Source organism: Tilletiaria anomala (assembly GCF_000711695.1).
Source record: "Tilletiaria anomala UBC 951 chromosome Unknown K437scaffold_9, whole genome shotgun sequence".
In the NCBI taxonomy this organism is placed as follows: Eukaryota; Fungi; Basidiomycota; class Exobasidiomycetes; order Georgefischeriales; family Tilletiariaceae; genus Tilletiaria; species Tilletiaria anomala.
The window spans coordinates 41,622-56,176 of NW_013547013.1; the positions used below are offsets into that span (position 1 = coordinate 41,622).

At 52.9% G+C, this 14,555-nt stretch overlaps 6 protein-coding genes across 6 annotated transcripts; 3 read left to right on the forward strand and 3 right to left on the reverse strand.

Moving 5' to 3' along the window:
- Nucleotides 1-101: 101 nt before the first annotated feature.
- On the reverse strand, nucleotides 102-1,758 carry K437DRAFT_277526 (L domain-like protein; the record flags this gene model as incomplete). The annotated part of the gene is made up of 6 exons (XM_013389886.1): nucleotides 102-281; nucleotides 364-597; nucleotides 675-749; nucleotides 824-998; nucleotides 1,086-1,306; nucleotides 1,390-1,758. 6 exons carry the CDS (start codon nucleotides 1,756-1,758, stop codon nucleotides 102-104), a joined length of 1,254 nt encoding a protein of 417 aa, XP_013245340.1.
- Nucleotides 1,759-2,150: 392 nt separating this feature from the next.
- On the forward strand, nucleotides 2,151-5,534 carry K437DRAFT_272373 (WD40 repeat-like protein). The gene is made up of 4 exons (XM_013389887.1): nucleotides 2,151-2,663; nucleotides 2,739-5,037; nucleotides 5,104-5,244; nucleotides 5,304-5,534. The coding sequence occupies exons 1-4, from the start codon at nucleotides 2,239-2,241 to the stop codon at nucleotides 5,451-5,453; spliced, it is 3,015 nt and encodes a 1,004-aa protein (XP_013245341.1). The 5' UTR covers nucleotides 2,151-2,238; the 3' UTR covers nucleotides 5,454-5,534.
- On the reverse strand, nucleotides 5,372-7,363 carry K437DRAFT_185689 (acid protease). Its single transcript, XM_013389888.1, has 3 exons — nucleotides 6,693-7,363; nucleotides 5,597-6,616; nucleotides 5,372-5,534 (listed from the first exon to the last, which is right to left on the reverse strand). Exons 1-3 carry the CDS (start codon nucleotides 7,179-7,181, stop codon nucleotides 5,463-5,465), a joined length of 1,581 nt encoding a protein of 526 aa, XP_013245342.1. The 5' UTR covers nucleotides 7,182-7,363; the 3' UTR covers nucleotides 5,372-5,462.
- A 1,044-nt stretch (nucleotides 7,364-8,407) lies between these two features.
- On the forward strand, nucleotides 8,408-9,929 carry K437DRAFT_185763 (uncharacterized protein). The gene is made up of 2 exons (XM_013389889.1): nucleotides 8,408-8,592; nucleotides 8,675-9,929. Exon 2 carries the CDS (start codon nucleotides 8,716-8,718, stop codon nucleotides 9,601-9,603), a length of 888 nt encoding a protein of 295 aa, XP_013245343.1. The 5' UTR covers nucleotides 8,408-8,592; nucleotides 8,675-8,715; the 3' UTR covers nucleotides 9,604-9,929.
- On the reverse strand, nucleotides 9,555-12,137 carry K437DRAFT_254088 (uncharacterized protein). The gene is made up of 8 exons (XM_013389890.1): nucleotides 11,848-12,137; nucleotides 11,551-11,787; nucleotides 11,450-11,489; nucleotides 11,302-11,387; nucleotides 10,985-11,237; nucleotides 10,459-10,908; nucleotides 10,009-10,387; nucleotides 9,555-9,922 (listed from the first exon to the last, which is right to left on the reverse strand). The coding sequence occupies exons 1-8, from the start codon at nucleotides 11,960-11,962 to the stop codon at nucleotides 9,689-9,691; spliced, it is 1,794 nt and encodes a 597-aa protein (XP_013245344.1). The 5' UTR covers nucleotides 11,963-12,137; the 3' UTR covers nucleotides 9,555-9,688.
- A 1,919-nt stretch (nucleotides 12,138-14,056) lies between these two features.
- K437DRAFT_185794 (uncharacterized protein) lies at nucleotides 14,057-14,414 on the forward strand. The gene has a single exon (XM_013389891.1). The coding sequence runs from the start codon at nucleotides 14,114-14,116 to the stop codon at nucleotides 14,357-14,359; it is 246 nt and encodes an 81-aa protein (XP_013245345.1). The 5' UTR covers nucleotides 14,057-14,113; the 3' UTR covers nucleotides 14,360-14,414.
- The last annotated feature ends 141 nt before the right edge of the window (nucleotides 14,415-14,555 follow it).

The window sequence follows — 14,555 nt, forward strand, 5'->3', positions numbered from 1 at the left end:
ATCGATGGTTCTCTATGCGCGGATAAGCCTATGTGGCGTAAATGTATGTATGCTTCAGTCAGTGAAGGCAATCTCGCGTCAGCTTGGGACCTTGCCCTTACTCACGTAGCATCAATTTGCTGGATCTGCGGCAGCGACAAGATTAACTTGCGCCGATAAGCTGGGCCTTCTTTGCGATATGCGGGGTTGCCCTCCAAGTAGATGGTCGACAATTGTGGCATATGTGATGGACCCAGATGATCAGTAATGTGATTTATGTCATCGATCTGGTTGTCGTTTGCCTGCGGTGTCGGAGGGAGACAGTGTAACACGTCTTTTAAGCAACTGGAAACATTGACAACACCCTTGAGATCATCCACGCACCCAAAATTCTTCTAATCGGGACAGATGATTGACATTTTCTATCACTTTTACCTTGTTTCCCGCAAAATCGAGCGTCGTAAGCTTGGAATTGTGCTCCAAGCCTTCCAGCTTTGTGAGGCCATTGTGCGATATGTACAGCTCTTCAAGGTTCGCGAGCTTCTCGAGGTTTTCAAGCTTGGTGATGCGGTTGGATTGGATTGACAATACTCGCAGTCGTGAGAACTTGTTCAAGTTCTTGAGTCACAAATGTGGAGTCCAAGACCGTCAGCATTGCTTTTGCATCTGAAACTACCGACTGGGGAGGCACTGACCTCCAATTTGGTGATCTTGTTCTTTCCAAGCCACAATTCTTCCAAATTTACCAGATCGCCCAGATTCTCCATCGTCTGCATACAGCATTTCAGAGAGCAAAAGCAGATAAGTGTCAGATAGGACGAAATAGCTGCCACCTTGCACGCACCCGAAGCTTATTCCCGCCTAGCTCGAGACTACGTAACGTAGTCTGCAGGGGCGGCATAAAGTCGTCGGGTCGTATCCGCGAGATCTTGTTCTGAACGAAATAGAGCGTGTGGCATTTTCCTAAATGCGATATGTGCGGCAGATGTCGGAAATTGTTAAACGAGAGATCAAGGCTCCTGTTTTCCGGCGCAGATGACGGTCAGCGTTCTTGCGCAAGCGGAGGGGCAGGGGAGGCAAACGAAATTGACTCGATAAGCACTGACTCAAGCTCGGTACACTGTTCTAACGCCTTGCCTAGCTTTTCGATGTGGTTGTCGTATAGGTCAAGATCCTTGAGTTTTTTCAATGCCCCAATATCTTTGCTCGAGATGCGGCTAATCTCATTTTGCCGAAGGCCCAAGTACTCGAGGGTATCTCGGAAGCGAGAAAGGCCGAGTTTGCGGAGACTCTTGCTCGTAAGCCTTAGGTGCGTCAGATCAATGCGCTAGAGAAAGGACGAGACAAGTAGGGAGCGAAAGGCTTCAGCAAAAGGTCGCAGTCAGCATGGCCGGCAATCAGTGTGCTCACCGTCTCATCAGACGGATAGCGGTCAAGTAAGGCGGCATCTGGTACCTCTACACCGTTGACATCATCCCCATCTGAATCTTCCGTAGTCACTCCGTTCGTCCGACGGTCTTTTTGTGCGCCTTCTTTCTCTTCTTCATCGTCCGAATCATCGTCGTCGTCACTTTGGTCACCATTGCGCTTGGCAGCGGCAGCTTCTGCGAGCTGGTCTGCAGAGAAGCGAGGTGCGGGCGGAAGGTCACCTATGATCTGCACTTTCTGCCTCGGCTTTAAACTTGAGGACGATGAGATGTTATGGTCGATCGCATGAGGCTGTGACGGCTCAGACGGCCCAGCAGCCGGTGCATCTACATTCGTGTGATCATCTGTCATCGCGATGTGTAACGGCGTCGAACCGGTGGGCGGTTAACGCAGTTGGCAGAAGGAGCCAAGACGAGCGTCGTTATGCAAAGATAAATTGGCAGCTACCACCGAAAATGCTCTCGGCTGGCACATGATATTCCCTGACTGGGACAAAGGTGTACGTTCTTGGCAAAGTACAGTGGCCACGTATATCAACCACACCTCATCCTTATACGACAGAGCATGCTACGACCACTAAGCATGCGCAGTCAAATGTCCATGCTGCGCCATTCACGTTCTATCGGCCGAGAGGGGCTGGGAATGCTCTCATCGACCAAGATATCGTTCCGCCCAAATTTCCTGACGTCCTTCTGATTTTGTTGGCCAATCACATCACTTCTCGTTGGAGCTCGTCCTCGTGAAGCATCCAAAGCTGGTCGGGCCCCTTGCACTCGCATACTGCGTTACAAGAATAGAAGCGGGACTGGGGCTGCCGCTAGATTTTTCAGTATGGTAAGGTCGTACAACCGTCACGAGCCAACGGCGGCCTTCGGCCTGATCGCCTCCAACACTGCCGTCCGCCCGGTCCTCGACTCGGATGGCAAGCGCGCCTACGTCGCCGCCCTGGAAGATGTCTTGGTCTGGGACGTCAAGCGCGGTGAACTCCTCGCGACTTGGCATGAAATCGGCCACATCTCACCTGTCACTGCTATCGCCCGTAACCCGGCCGACAGCGACGTCTCCGCCGTAGGTTATGCAGATGGTACCGTGCGCCTCTGGAGGGCCTCGACTGGTGCGTCATTTCTCACCTTCAACGGCCACAAGGGCACCGTCACATGTATCGCATGGGACTCAAATGGAATGAGGCTCGCAAGCTCCGGGCAAGACACAACGATCGTACTATGGGACGCCATTGCTGAACAAGGGCTTTTCCGGTTAGTGCAGTTGATGATCTGCCGAACGATAAGGCATTCCGGCACTGATACACAATCGCTCTTTGTTCGGCAAAGGCTGCAAGGACATAGAGACAGCGTTACAGACATCCTTTTCATGCCACAAATTTCCCATGTTGACGAGAGCAGCTCTTCGTCTTCGAGCACTGCAACTCGCTCTGCCCCAGGTCGCCTTTTGGCCAGTGTTTCAAAAGATGGTCTTCTCAAGCTCTGGGACACTGAGCTGCAGCACTGCGTGGAAACGGTGGCGCCAGGGGATGGGGAGCTGTGGTCGGTCTGCGCTGTACACGCCTCTGATCTGCCAGAAGCAGAGCAATCCGCTTCGTCAGCGCTGATTTTCACAGGTGGAAGCGAAGGGCAGATCAAGATGTGGGAGTGTTCGCTACTGCAAGCTCAGAAATCATCAGAAACGAAACCCAGTGGAACACCTACAGATTCTACTGCAAACCAGTTGCTTCCTGTTTCCGTGCAACTGCAGGGCACTCTCCCTCATGGCTCATCGAAGAGGGTCATGCAGATCGCGCTTGCTCCTCGCCCCCAGCAAAGGCCGGACAGTCGTCAGATCGCAGCCTTGACATCCGATCGTACGCTGCAAACCTACTCGTTCCGGTCTGCCACCGATATTCGCAAAAAGATGGCGAGAAGACTGAAGCGCGCAAAGGAGAAGGCACAGCAGAAAGGCGGCGAAGACAAGAACTCGCTAGCACAACCACCGCCAGAGGGAGAACTTGTATGGCTATCACACATAGAGGTTGGCGAGATCGTGCGGCCCCAGGATGGTCGCATCCGCGCTTTTGCTTTTGGCGACAGTCACACACCAGCTGAGAGTAAATCGCACAGCCACCCCGTGCTCTTCGTGCTCAGTAACAACGCTCTCGAGATCCGGAAAGTCTCGACCAAAGCCAAAGGAAAGGAGGCGGAAAGCTTGGACGCGGGCCTTGTCGCCTCATTTGGGCTCGAACTACCTGGGCACCGAGCGGACATCCGCGCCATCGCCCTTTCGCACAATGGTGAGCTTATCGCCTCCGCTTGTTCGAGTGGCTCTGTGAAGGTCTGGAACCTCGCTGTCGGAAGATGTCTACGGACCATGCCTTGCGGCTATGCTCTCTGCTTGACGTGGCTCCCGGACGACTCTCATATTCTGGTCGGTTGCAAGGATGGCTCGATCCACAGTTACGAGGTCGCAAGTGGCAACGAGGTGGAGGCTATAAAAGCACACGACGGGCCAGTATGGTCGATAGCCCTGAAACCTAATGGGAGCGGATTCGTCAGTGTGAGCGCTGATAAGACGGCCAAATTCTGGGAGTTCTCAAGCGATGCGGATGACGACAAAATGGAGGAAGAGCGCGAGTCGGCAAATCCGGCGCCTAATAAACTCTCCCTCGAACATGTGCGCACCCTCAAAATGACCGACGACATTCTTTGCGCCTGTTTTTCTCCCAATGGGAAGCTTCTGGCTCTGGCTTTGCTTGACAGCACTGTCAAGGTTTTCTTTGCCGACTCTCTCAAATTCTTCATCTCTCTCTACGGGCACAAGCTGCCGGTTCTTACCTTGGACATTTCCCTAGACTCCAAGTTGATCATCACGGGCAGTGCGGACAAGAATGTCAAAATATGGGGGCTCGACTTCGGCGACTGTCATCGCAGCCTCATTGCGCATGCGGACAGCGTGATGTGCGTTCAATTCGAAAAGGGTCAACAAGGCGGCGGCCTCTCGGGTGGTCGTGAAGGCGATAGTCATCGCTTTTGGAGCGCGGGCAAAGATGGGTTGCTCAAGTTCTGGGACGGCGACAACTTCGAGTCTGTGCAAACACTCCAGGGTCACCACGGTGAAATCTGGGCTATGGATGTAGACGGCCGAGGGTCAAAAGTGGTGACGGCAGGCGCCGACAGAAGCATTCGATTATGGGAAAAGACAGACGAGCTTCTCTTTCTTGAAGAGGAGCGCGAGCGCCAGTTGGAGATGGTCTATCAGAACGCTGGGAACTCGCGCACCGATGACGAGAAGCAAATCGGCCAGCTGGCAGATGCGGATGGACAGGCAAAGGCGAGTGCCCAACCCGAGGCAACGCTCGTGACTGCACCCGCACACACCTCGCTCACAACAGGAGAAAGGCTCATCGAGGCAATTGAGGTCGCCGACCGCGACAGGCACGAACAGGCCGATCCTTTGCCTCCTCCACGCAGCGCCGCGCTGCTCGCTGGTTTGCAGGACGGCGACGAACAAATGCCAGCGCGCTTTGTTTTCAGAGTCGTGGAGAAAATTCCATCGACACAACTGACGGACGTGCTGCTACTCTTGCCCTTTCACAATGTGACATCACTATTCGAGTACATTGATACGTGGCTTCAAAAGGTTGGTGAATGTTGGCGTTGGCCCCACCCAAATGTACTTACTGAATCTCACTCCCTCCCTTTTCAGGAATGGTCCCTGCCGCTGTCGTCCCGCATTCTCTTCTTCCTCTTAAGAACACATCACCAGCAGATCGCGAGTAACAAGCTTTTGCGTGGCACTATCAATAGACTGCGCACCAGCCTTCGCGCAGCACTACTCAAGAACAAGGTGAGGATTGGCTCTGCTTACGCTCGAAGGCAGTGATGCTCAATCTGCCTTTTTAACAGACTCTGGTCGGTTTCAATATGAGCGGGTTGCGATATGCCCAGGCGCAAGCTGCGTCACGCAAGCAGGCTTCGTTGGGCGTCTTTGAAGACGATATCGATACATCGACCCAATTTCCCGTGACAACTAAACGCAAATTCAATGTAGTCTAATGCAACCCGTCAAGCTAAACCCGTGTCTGTTCTGTTCGCGATACCGACCCTTCTCTGTCCGTTTCCAATGTCAAATGTCACCTGGCAAGCATAAACGTCTGAGCAAAGGATTACAGGAAGCCTAGAAGCCAGTTTCAACTCACTGCATGATTCTTGATGAAGGTGAGCCCAACGATGGAGAATTGCTCAGGTCCTTGTTGGAAGGCACTGATGCACATGCCATCCTGGCCGCCAGCGCTCTTTGCAGGGACGGATAAATTGGGGTAGAAGACAAAGTCTTCCGTCGGAACTGCAAACGGATGAGAGTTTACCTCCAGAATGAATTCTTGGTTCTTGGTCGATAAAGTGCTTTCGTACTCCGGTAGACCAGTGTCACAGGGGACGAGCCAATATCCGAGCGTGTCAGAGTATGTTGACCCTTGGATACGATCATTTGCGCGTCGGGCAGCTGCTGGAGGGAGGTTGATGAGGGCTGAGCCAGTGTCCATGATCATTGCACGCGTTTGGTTTGACGGGATGATGGATTGGCCGCCGATGCGCATGTCATCGTAAGAAGTCCCCCAATAGATGGAGGATGTCACGTCACTCCAAATCACAGGGCCGTCCTGGTACACAGTGTCCAAGTCTCCGAGAATGTAGCTGCCTCCGCCTCCTTGCCCGGTGCGTCGGTCGCCCTTGACAAGCGATGCCGTCAAGTATGGGTGCTGCAGCTTACCATCTCTGGCCAAGGCTTCAAGTGGTGTCGTCCAGCCTCCTGCAGCTGGGCTGGCGGCACCGTTGGAGAGTCCGACCAAGCCTTCCATCGCACGACTGGCTCGCGACGTGCCCGTGATCTGGGTGGCCAAGGCAAGAGGAAGAGAGGGAACTTGCAAAGCACCGTCCGAGAAGGTGAAGGTGTCCATACCGATGTACCCTTGCGTTGTGCTCCCTCCACCATAGGAAATTTTCCATGCCTCGCCCGGAGCCCCTGCTTCAGCTTTCTCGACGTTTCCTTCATCATCGACAGTACGATTTGTGTAGGTAGAAGAGCTGGACGGATTGAAGTAGTCGTGGTTAGAGAGGTAGCAGCAATCAGGGGAGTACGTCCAAGTGTCTGGCGACCCAGTATCAAAGACGACTTTGAGGTGCTGGGGCGGCGTGCCGAATCCGACTTCAACGAGCCACTGCCGGTAAGACAATGGCAAAAGATGATCAATCAGGTGCGGCAACAGACTGTCTCTCTCACACGCATTAAATCACCTCATTGTCATTCTCCGTGTTGGAGGTCTGTGCTGTGTACACTCCCCAGCCTTGGTCTTTGATGAACTTGGAGACTTTGAAGAGCGAGGCCGCGTCCAACGATTTGGCACCTGTGCTCAGCAGTCTCTTGGTCTTCGCGGCATGTCTCTTCCGCCTGCTGTGCGGAGCGTGGGGATCCGATCTGGTCATCAAAGAGAGTGAGAGCACACCATGACGGTTTTCGTGCGGCGACTGTGTCGAGACGCGATATCTCGGACTGAGCACAGCGGCAACATTTGGGAGCAGCAGGCCCTCGTCAAGGTCGAAAAGTGAATGGAAGGGGTCCCTTTGAACATTGAGGCGCTGCGAGCTAGGTGAGCGAGCAGCGATGGCTCGATGTGCTTCGCGGGATGTGTAAAGTTCGAAGGCCATTGGCTGAGCCTGACTCGCTAGCGCTGAGATGGACATGATGGTAACCAATATAGGGCCGCGGTGCGGAAAGGCAATCATGATGGCGTGCGGCGTGGGATCGGGTGAAAGCGGCCACTTCACTTGGGTACTGTACAGGTATCGTGTAACCCTGGCCGATGTCGCGCAAGACGTGCAACGAATCTGCGTTTGATGTGAGATGTCTAGTTGGAGAAGGAGCTATCGTTCCAAACGGTATTGCGAGATGCTGAAAGCCGAAATCGGTGCCTAGGTAGACGAGATTGTTGGATGGGACACTGTCATCAACTGAGCGAAGATGAAACGAACCTGCTGCTGGGGAAAATGGGGATCAAGCAGGGATCAAAGCCAACCAGAAAGGGAAGAGAGGCGCAAGAGCGATGAGTTCGAGGCAGGGAGCGAAAGAAGATGATTGATTGATTGTCATCATGATGCATCCATGCCATCATAATATGCCAGACTTGACAGCGAGGCGTGGTGCTGTTGGGTCAGCCTTTCGGCGCCGTTTGTTTGAGAGACGGTGGCTCCCTCTATGTACTGCAAGAGGAAGGGAGGGCTCTCTCTGCATTTTGCAGATGGCCAAGAGGAAAAGTACCTTTTTGGCTTCCCAGAAAGACTGCAGATGCCAGCGGCCAGACTCAGACTGTGATTCTGGGGCGTGAAGCATTGTTAGGAGAGCCCTGGAGATGGAACAAAAATACATACATACAGCCATTCATACCGACGTGGCCAGGCTTCCTTGCTGCAAGGGGGTGGTGTTGTTGTTCCTCGATCTGGTTGTGATTGTTGCACGGTTGCGGCGAACGGGTCGCAGCAAGTGTGAAATAGAAATATGTATGCGGGTGGTCACGTGACACGTTTTGTCGTTAGGAGGTTGTCGAATGTCCGAGCTTCCTTTCGACTGTGAACCGGACTTCCCGACGTCCTTGAGCACAACCAGCATTTAAAGACTTCAAGAGCGCCATTGTTGTATGTATATACAAGTACAAGAACTGACCGACACGCCGTGCATACATAAGGCAAACCATGCATCTTCATGCTGACATCTGAATTCGAGGGCATCTATGAAAATCGCAGCTGACACGCTCTCTGCCCGGAGGCGCGCGCTTCTCCCGTCGTTCTGCTCGCGCGATGGGCAATCTGCTCGACGGAGGCAATGATTCAGCAGCTCAACATTCCAGCAGCAATGATGATCGGCCCAAGCCTTCCCGATACGCTCACAGCCCAGCACCGTGCAAATGGGCTTCAGCCCACCGCCAGAGACTCTAGGTCTGATCGTGAAGACAGTCGGTCTCACGGATTTTCCGATGGAAGTCAGAGCGCCAGAACGCGCAGCGAATCGCAGAGCGAGAGCGACGACAATGACATGATCGGACCAGCCCCTTTATCTGCAAAGGTAAATAAGGGAGACCATACGGAAGCGATCAGATCTTTCCGCGAGCGAGAGGAGAGAATGCGGCAAGCGCGAGAGCAGGTGTGTGCGAGAGGCCATGTTATTCAGTGCACAATTCTCGACCATTTGATTGATGATTGACTGGAGTCAATTCCACAGGAAGAAGAAGCAAGAGCACGAGAGCAGACCAGCCGTCCAGAATGGATGCTACAGCTACCAAAGCGCACCAGCGTTCAAGACCTGGTAGGCGACCCACTAAAACTCAAGTCACGGGGTTTCTCTCAGAACAATCGGGTGCAAGCGCGGTCGGGCATCAGCAGTGCTACAGGACCAGCCCAGGACTCGAATCTCTGGACGGAGACTCCGCAGCAGCGGACAGAGAGGCTCCATCGAGAGGCTCAGGGCAGCGTTCAGGGGGCTCAGCCCACTCTCGGCGTCGAGGCTTCGTGGGAAGTGAAGCTGCGCAATTCCAGGGAGCATCAGAGGGCAGAAGCGATCGAGCGAGATCCATCACGTTCCCAAACGCTCCTCGAGATTCACCGGCAAAAACGAAGAGACGAATATTCCTCCCAGAACAGAGAGCGTCAGCGTGATCGCTCTCATCGTCACTCTTCATCCTCCTCCCGCGATCGCGACAAGCGACGTGTGCACGACAGCAATAAAGATGAGCAGCCTGACCGAGAAAAAAGGCTCACGAAAGACTCTTCGCACAGAGAGAAGCGCGGGCGGGAGGATGAATCTGACGTCTCGGGTAAACTCGGACATGAAGCCGGGGATGAGGCGCGGAGACACAAACGCAAGCACCGCTCACGTAAGGATCCAATTGGGGACGACGATGGGGAGGAAAGATCCCGCAAGAGGTCTTCAAGGAGGTGTTCCAAGGCGATCGACTATTCTTCCCGCAAAGACGAAACGGTGTCTTCTCATGATCGACCTGGCTCGAGCAGTGCGACCACCGTCGGCTCTTGGGATTGGGAGAAAGCAATGAGTATCGGGGGAAGGCTCGTGGATGAGAGGGCCAGGAAGAAGACTATTCAACAGGCTGCAGGGTTATCAGATCGATTTGGTCGAGGCTCATCATCATTCTTGTAACATACATCATCTGCTTCTCCCGGTCTCTGCGGATGACGACAGGAAGGCTAGTCCTTTGCGAGCAGGGTGGTGTGCCATTGGCAATCTATGCAACCGTGGCTGGTGTCTTCGCGCTCCATGCGCCCTGAGGTCTGAACTCTTGGCGCGGAGCTCGTCCGGGCGGTCCAGGACGAGTAGCGCTCGGTTGTAAGCCTTGAGTGCCGGCCGGGAGCGGCTTCGCCTTGATATTCAATAGAGCCTCGTGCATACGAGTACCGTTCCGCAGGAACCAATCACCATACCTGCGTCCAACTTTGACCTCAGCCACGTTAATCATGTTCTGGTGCGAAAGGTCCTTTTGTCAGTCATTTGTAATGCTTAGGTTCACATCTGAAGATGTCAACATGTGCCTTCCATGACACTCACTCCATCAATGTTGAAGTCAAGGTCGCTGGTGTTCACCACTTCACCTTCCAGCAACCCTCCTTCACTCCACTTGAGACGTCGGGTGCTGCCCTTCGTTACCATCATCATTTCGATAACATCTTCCTCGTCCGCAGCAAGGAAATCTGCCAGCTTGTCTGTCCCTAGAGACTTGTAAAGCCGAATGAAAGACTGGACATCAGAGTTGAGTAATTGCGTGGAGATGTCGGCCATGAAGACCTTCAGCTGGTGTTGAGCGGGGTCGGCGAGGGTCTTCTCGTCGAAAGATGCCATGGCTTCCGAATCGTGATAGGGTGGCGAGCTGGTGGTGATGAACTTTGGGCTGGCGTAGATGAAAAGCTCTTCAAAGGCAGTGCGGTCGCTAGAAGATGGGCATGTGGTCAGCTTGACGCAAATGAGTCCTTAGCGCAACCAGTTGGATGGTGTGCTCACCCTTTGCTCATGCGAGAAGATTGATCGCCATACTTGTCCTTCATCGTGGTCTGCAAGTTTTCGTCTAGGCGAGTTGGGCAAAGGGCACAGCAGATCGCGAGCAACCCGTACATTCGGTCTGCCGTTTTGTTGATTTGATCGTACTGGTAACTGCGCGTGTGATACTGGCGAAGGCGCATGATGAAGACGAGTATGTGGGTGAAGGACTTAACAGCGTCTGGATAGCGTCCGAGCATCATGTACGCAAAGCCAATATAGTAGTAAGCCGCGACGTGGCAAGCGGTAACTCTTGTGATCAAACTGTTTTTCCGGTTGAGCTCCACGTGGTCCAGCATCTTCAACGCCAGCGTATAATCCCCCAAAAGGACGTGGACGCGCAGCAAGCCGATGATGCTGAAGTAACCAAGCAGCTTGTACAGCGGTTTTTCACCAAAGTCGCCAGCAACAGAGCTGCGCCCCACAGTATGTACACGTTAGCCTTATCATCATCCTTTTTTGTTCTGAGAATTCGGTCGAGAACACTCACGCAGGATCCTCTCCTGCCTCGGTAGCGGCCAGCTGCTCGAGGATTTTGCTCTTTTGAATGAGTGAGTACAGAACATTCAGCACGCTGTAGCTGCTCCAAACACCGCCATCCTGTAGCAGTGCGAGCTCTTCCTCCGACTTGTTTGAGACACGATTGCGCCATTGCGAGTAACTTTGGAATTGATAGATGAATTCGTCGATAATGTCCCAAAGCCACTGTGCAGGCAACTCTAAAGGCACCGGCCCCTCCGAGTCTGAGAAGAGGAAACATACGTCCATTAGGGCGATTCCTTCTTAATGCACGAAGCCCGCACTCACTGAGGACGAAGTTGAAAAGGTCGCAGTAGTTGTCATACGAGTTGAAGCGGTCTTCACCCGCGGGAGACAGTCTGGAGTACACATGCCTAAAGAAGGAGAAAAGGTATCGGTCGCCACGTCTTCCTGCACCCAGATGCAAAACACCTACCTGAACCAAAGCTCGCGGTAGAGAGTCAGAAATTGTTGATCTGCCAGAAAAAAGAATCAGCTGTTGACTTGAGCAGGTGGCAGTGTGGAAAGCTACTGCACCTTCTTGCACGAGAGGAGCAATAACCTCCGCTTCTGGCCACTCTGACTTGGCGTAGAATTTGTCTGTGAGACGGTTCCAAGAGCCCTCGTATGCCGCTGAAATTTCCCCCAGGGAGTTATTCTGAATAGCTTGATGGAATGCCACGATGTACTTCTTGACTGCGTCTGGAACCGCGGCCAAAGCAGCTGCTTGCTGCTGCTGCTGCTGTTGCTGTTGCTGAGCTTCTGCAAGGAGGGCTATTGATTGCAAGAGTTTCAGCTTAGGGAAGCTCGTTCTAAGCAGCTCAAAATACTTACCAGCGTTTACGCCATCACCAAAGTTACCATCTACATAGTCGACGCCGAAGTCGACCTCCCCATCGGCAAGAATTTCATCCTCTTCATCCACGTCTTGTGCATAGTAAGGCTGCATCTTGGCCAACGTAGGTTCTCACTCGGCACGATACGTCTTGTGGGGTTCTCAAAGCCTCTGAGCGTGATAAGTATGAGCTCGAATCAGCTTGTGTCCGCACTAAGCAAGGAGTGACTCTAAAGTTCTTCTTGTCGGAATGTGTAGAAACTTGGATTATCAGTTACTAGTGCCGTGTGTCCGAAAATTAACTCTCCTTTCGCTCCTTCTTTTCTTCATTCAACAAACTACAAGGGAAAGAGAGAAGATGCCGGATGCACCGAATCAGCTGGTTCTCAATGGGAGTCTCTTCTTCGAGACCTAGACCTACATAATTACAAGTGGATCGGCGACTTTTACATAGAATTATGCATTCACAATGCCGTAGACTTTTCAAACCATACCACACAGATCCTCCTTGTGGCATTGCGAAGGCGTCGTCGCGTCAAGTCGAAGCGACAAGAGCCTCAGACCGGACTAGGCGAGATCTATCTTGTCATTCTTGGTCGAAGTGTCCTGCAGAACTGTGCATCTAGGCGCGGGATTGCTGTCGAGCCGATCAGAGGCCCGCGAGATACCCGGCCATCTTGATCACTGCTGTATCGGTCCCTCAGTGTGTGGAGTTCCGACTACGAGGGCGGGAGCTGACCGACTAGATGCGCTGTTCAAGGCACCTTTTCATCCAGGCTAGTCATATGGTCACATGTGCGGTGAAAATATCCACACGACTCTTCATCGCAAGCAGCCGCGTGCGAATCAGAAGGGCCCATCCGTCAGACTCAAGAAGCTGATGAGCAACGTTCCAGCGTCGCCTGGCGCAATTGCCTCGTCTTCGAACCTGATATCATTCTATGAGGCTTGCTTTTCCGACGCGACGGACGTGTCACACCAAAGACAACCTTCACGTGCGTACAAAGCTGATTTCGTGCTCGACCTCTCGATAAGAGAGGACGCACCGTCCCACCAGTTCGACATATCTTTCGACGGGGCCTCTATCCCTGTCGTAAAAACGAGCATCACCGCGCAGATTCCGCAGCACTTTACAGGCTAAACTTTTTATCTCCCGAATGAAGCCAATGAGCTCACTTGACAGTATCTAAAAAGGAGGTGTAAAATTGGGACGTGCAATGTGCGTGCTTGTCCCTTGCTCCACTTTCTGCCATCTATTGCGACACAACTGATTGCTGACGGAACAGGACGGACCCCCTTTAGAGCCTCGTCACACAAGCGAGGGCGCATTTCATCACTGCATTTTTTGCACTTTCGCATAGATTACGGCCTTAAACGAAAGGGCATGGGAGCAGGGAGTAGGGGGCGCACTTCAGGCAGGGCCGTACAATTTTTGCTGATTGTATTCAACTAAGATTTCTGTCTAGGGGCATACAAGCTGCAGCTCTCGCAGCCATATCAATAAACGAAGCACGGCAGCAGATTCCGGCGCCGCCCATTAAGAGGCGTGATAAGATGCTCGCATGGATTGATCCGGTTACTAAGTGGTTATTGATGGGGCAAAGGACTTCACTCGTCTTCGCGCCTTTGAATATTTCATTGCCATATAGTATCTTGTCAAGCACGACCGGAGCAGGCTAAGGCCTCGTGTTAGCAAACCCCCTTTGCTTCGCAGAACACATGGCGTCTTCAAGCTCACCCGCGCGGTGCGCTCGCCCACGCCTGTGCGGTTTCTCGCTCTCCAAGCACCGAGAAACGTGGCACGGGCCTTGTTGCAGAGTGCATTGTGGACTTACAACAGAATTAAGCGAGCTGTGTGCGCATGTGTGCAAAATGTTTGCCCGGTACTCAATGGTTTACAGTTTGATTATCTCCACAACTCGATATGCTCGATCAGCAGCTACGTGTAGCGTCTGGACGAAGGAATCAACCTCTGCGAAGAGTAGCACAGACGCTGATGAGTGACAGGAATGTTGCTACTCATGCTGTTGCGCACGCGGGAAGGGCTCCACGCCTTCGCATAAACCTGGGTATTCTGCACCATTCGCACCTGCCATGTGCCATCACCCTCAGCCGAAAGATCTCATGGAGCAGGCCGGCGGCTTGACTGGGAAGACGTGTGAGCTCGAATCACTTGGCAAGCCTTAGCACAACCACGAAGGTCTAGACCCTACCTTGAACACAACCCCACAAAGCTCCAATGGCTTCCATGATTGCGAAGGTCGCATGCGTAATGCGTGCCCACAGCACCTCCAACTTCCATTTTCTGTGCTCATAGCTCGGCCGTCGGGCGTTCAGCTACTACGGCTTGTCATGGCGCCAAATACGGCCGATACCCTGCCATACCACCCCTACCAACTCACGCTATACTTTGCTATGCTTGGTTACGCCTTTATGCTCTTCCCTCTTAACTACATGCACTCTACTGCTTCTGCCTTATCACCGTATGCTGATTTGGTTGTCCTAACTTAACACATATCACATCGTGATGGAGTGGGTAAGTCCGTGCACTACGCATCATAAGGTTTCTAAGACAGGAGAGTAACGGAAAATATATTTCGCTTCGGCTCCTACGATGCCGAGTGTCCATTCACAATGAGTGCTGGTCATAGTGGACCTGGCATTGATTGTACGGAAGCAAAAAAAAAGTTGCAATAGGCAACTACGA

Coding starts and splice junctions, on each gene's coding strand:
- K437DRAFT_272373 (XM_013389887.1), top strand. CDS start 2,239: ATGGTAAGGTCGTACAACCGTCACGAGCCAACGGCGGCCTTCGGCCTG. Junction 5,038..5,103: donor TTGATACGTGGCTTCAAAAG/GTTGGTGAATGT, acceptor CTCCCTTTTCAG/GAATGGTCCCTGCCGCTGTC. Junction 5,245..5,303: donor CAGCACTACTCAAGAACAAG/GTGAGGATTGGC, acceptor CCTTTTTAACAG/ACTCTGGTCGGTTTCAATAT.
- K437DRAFT_185689 (XM_013389888.1), bottom strand. CDS start 7,181: ATGATTGCCTTTCCGCACCGCGGCCCTATATTGGTTACCATCATGTCC. Junction 6,617..6,692: donor ACACGGAGAATGACAATGAG/GTGATTTAATGC, acceptor TCTTACCGGCAG/TGGCTCGTTGAAGTCGGATT. Junction 5,535..5,596: donor CCTTCATCAAGAATCATGCA/GTGAGTTGAAAC, acceptor TATGCTTGCCAG/GTGACATTTGACATTGGAAA.
- K437DRAFT_185763 (XM_013389889.1), top strand. CDS start 8,716: ATGCTACAGCTACCAAAGCGCACCAGCGTTCAAGACCTGGTAGGCGAC.
- K437DRAFT_254088 (XM_013389890.1), bottom strand. CDS start 11,962: ATGCAGCCTTACTATGCACAAGACGTGGATGAAGAGGATGAAATTCTT. Junction 11,490..11,550: donor TGCTCCTCTCGTGCAAGAAG/GTGCAGTAGCTT, acceptor TTTTTCTGGCAG/ATCAACAATTTCTGACTCTC. Junction 10,909..10,984: donor GAGGCAGGAGAGGATCCTGC/GTGAGTGTTCTC, acceptor TGTGGGGCGCAG/CTCTGTTGCTGGCGACTTTG.
- K437DRAFT_185794 (XM_013389891.1), top strand. CDS start 14,114: ATGCGTAATGCGTGCCCACAGCACCTCCAACTTCCATTTTCTGTGCTC.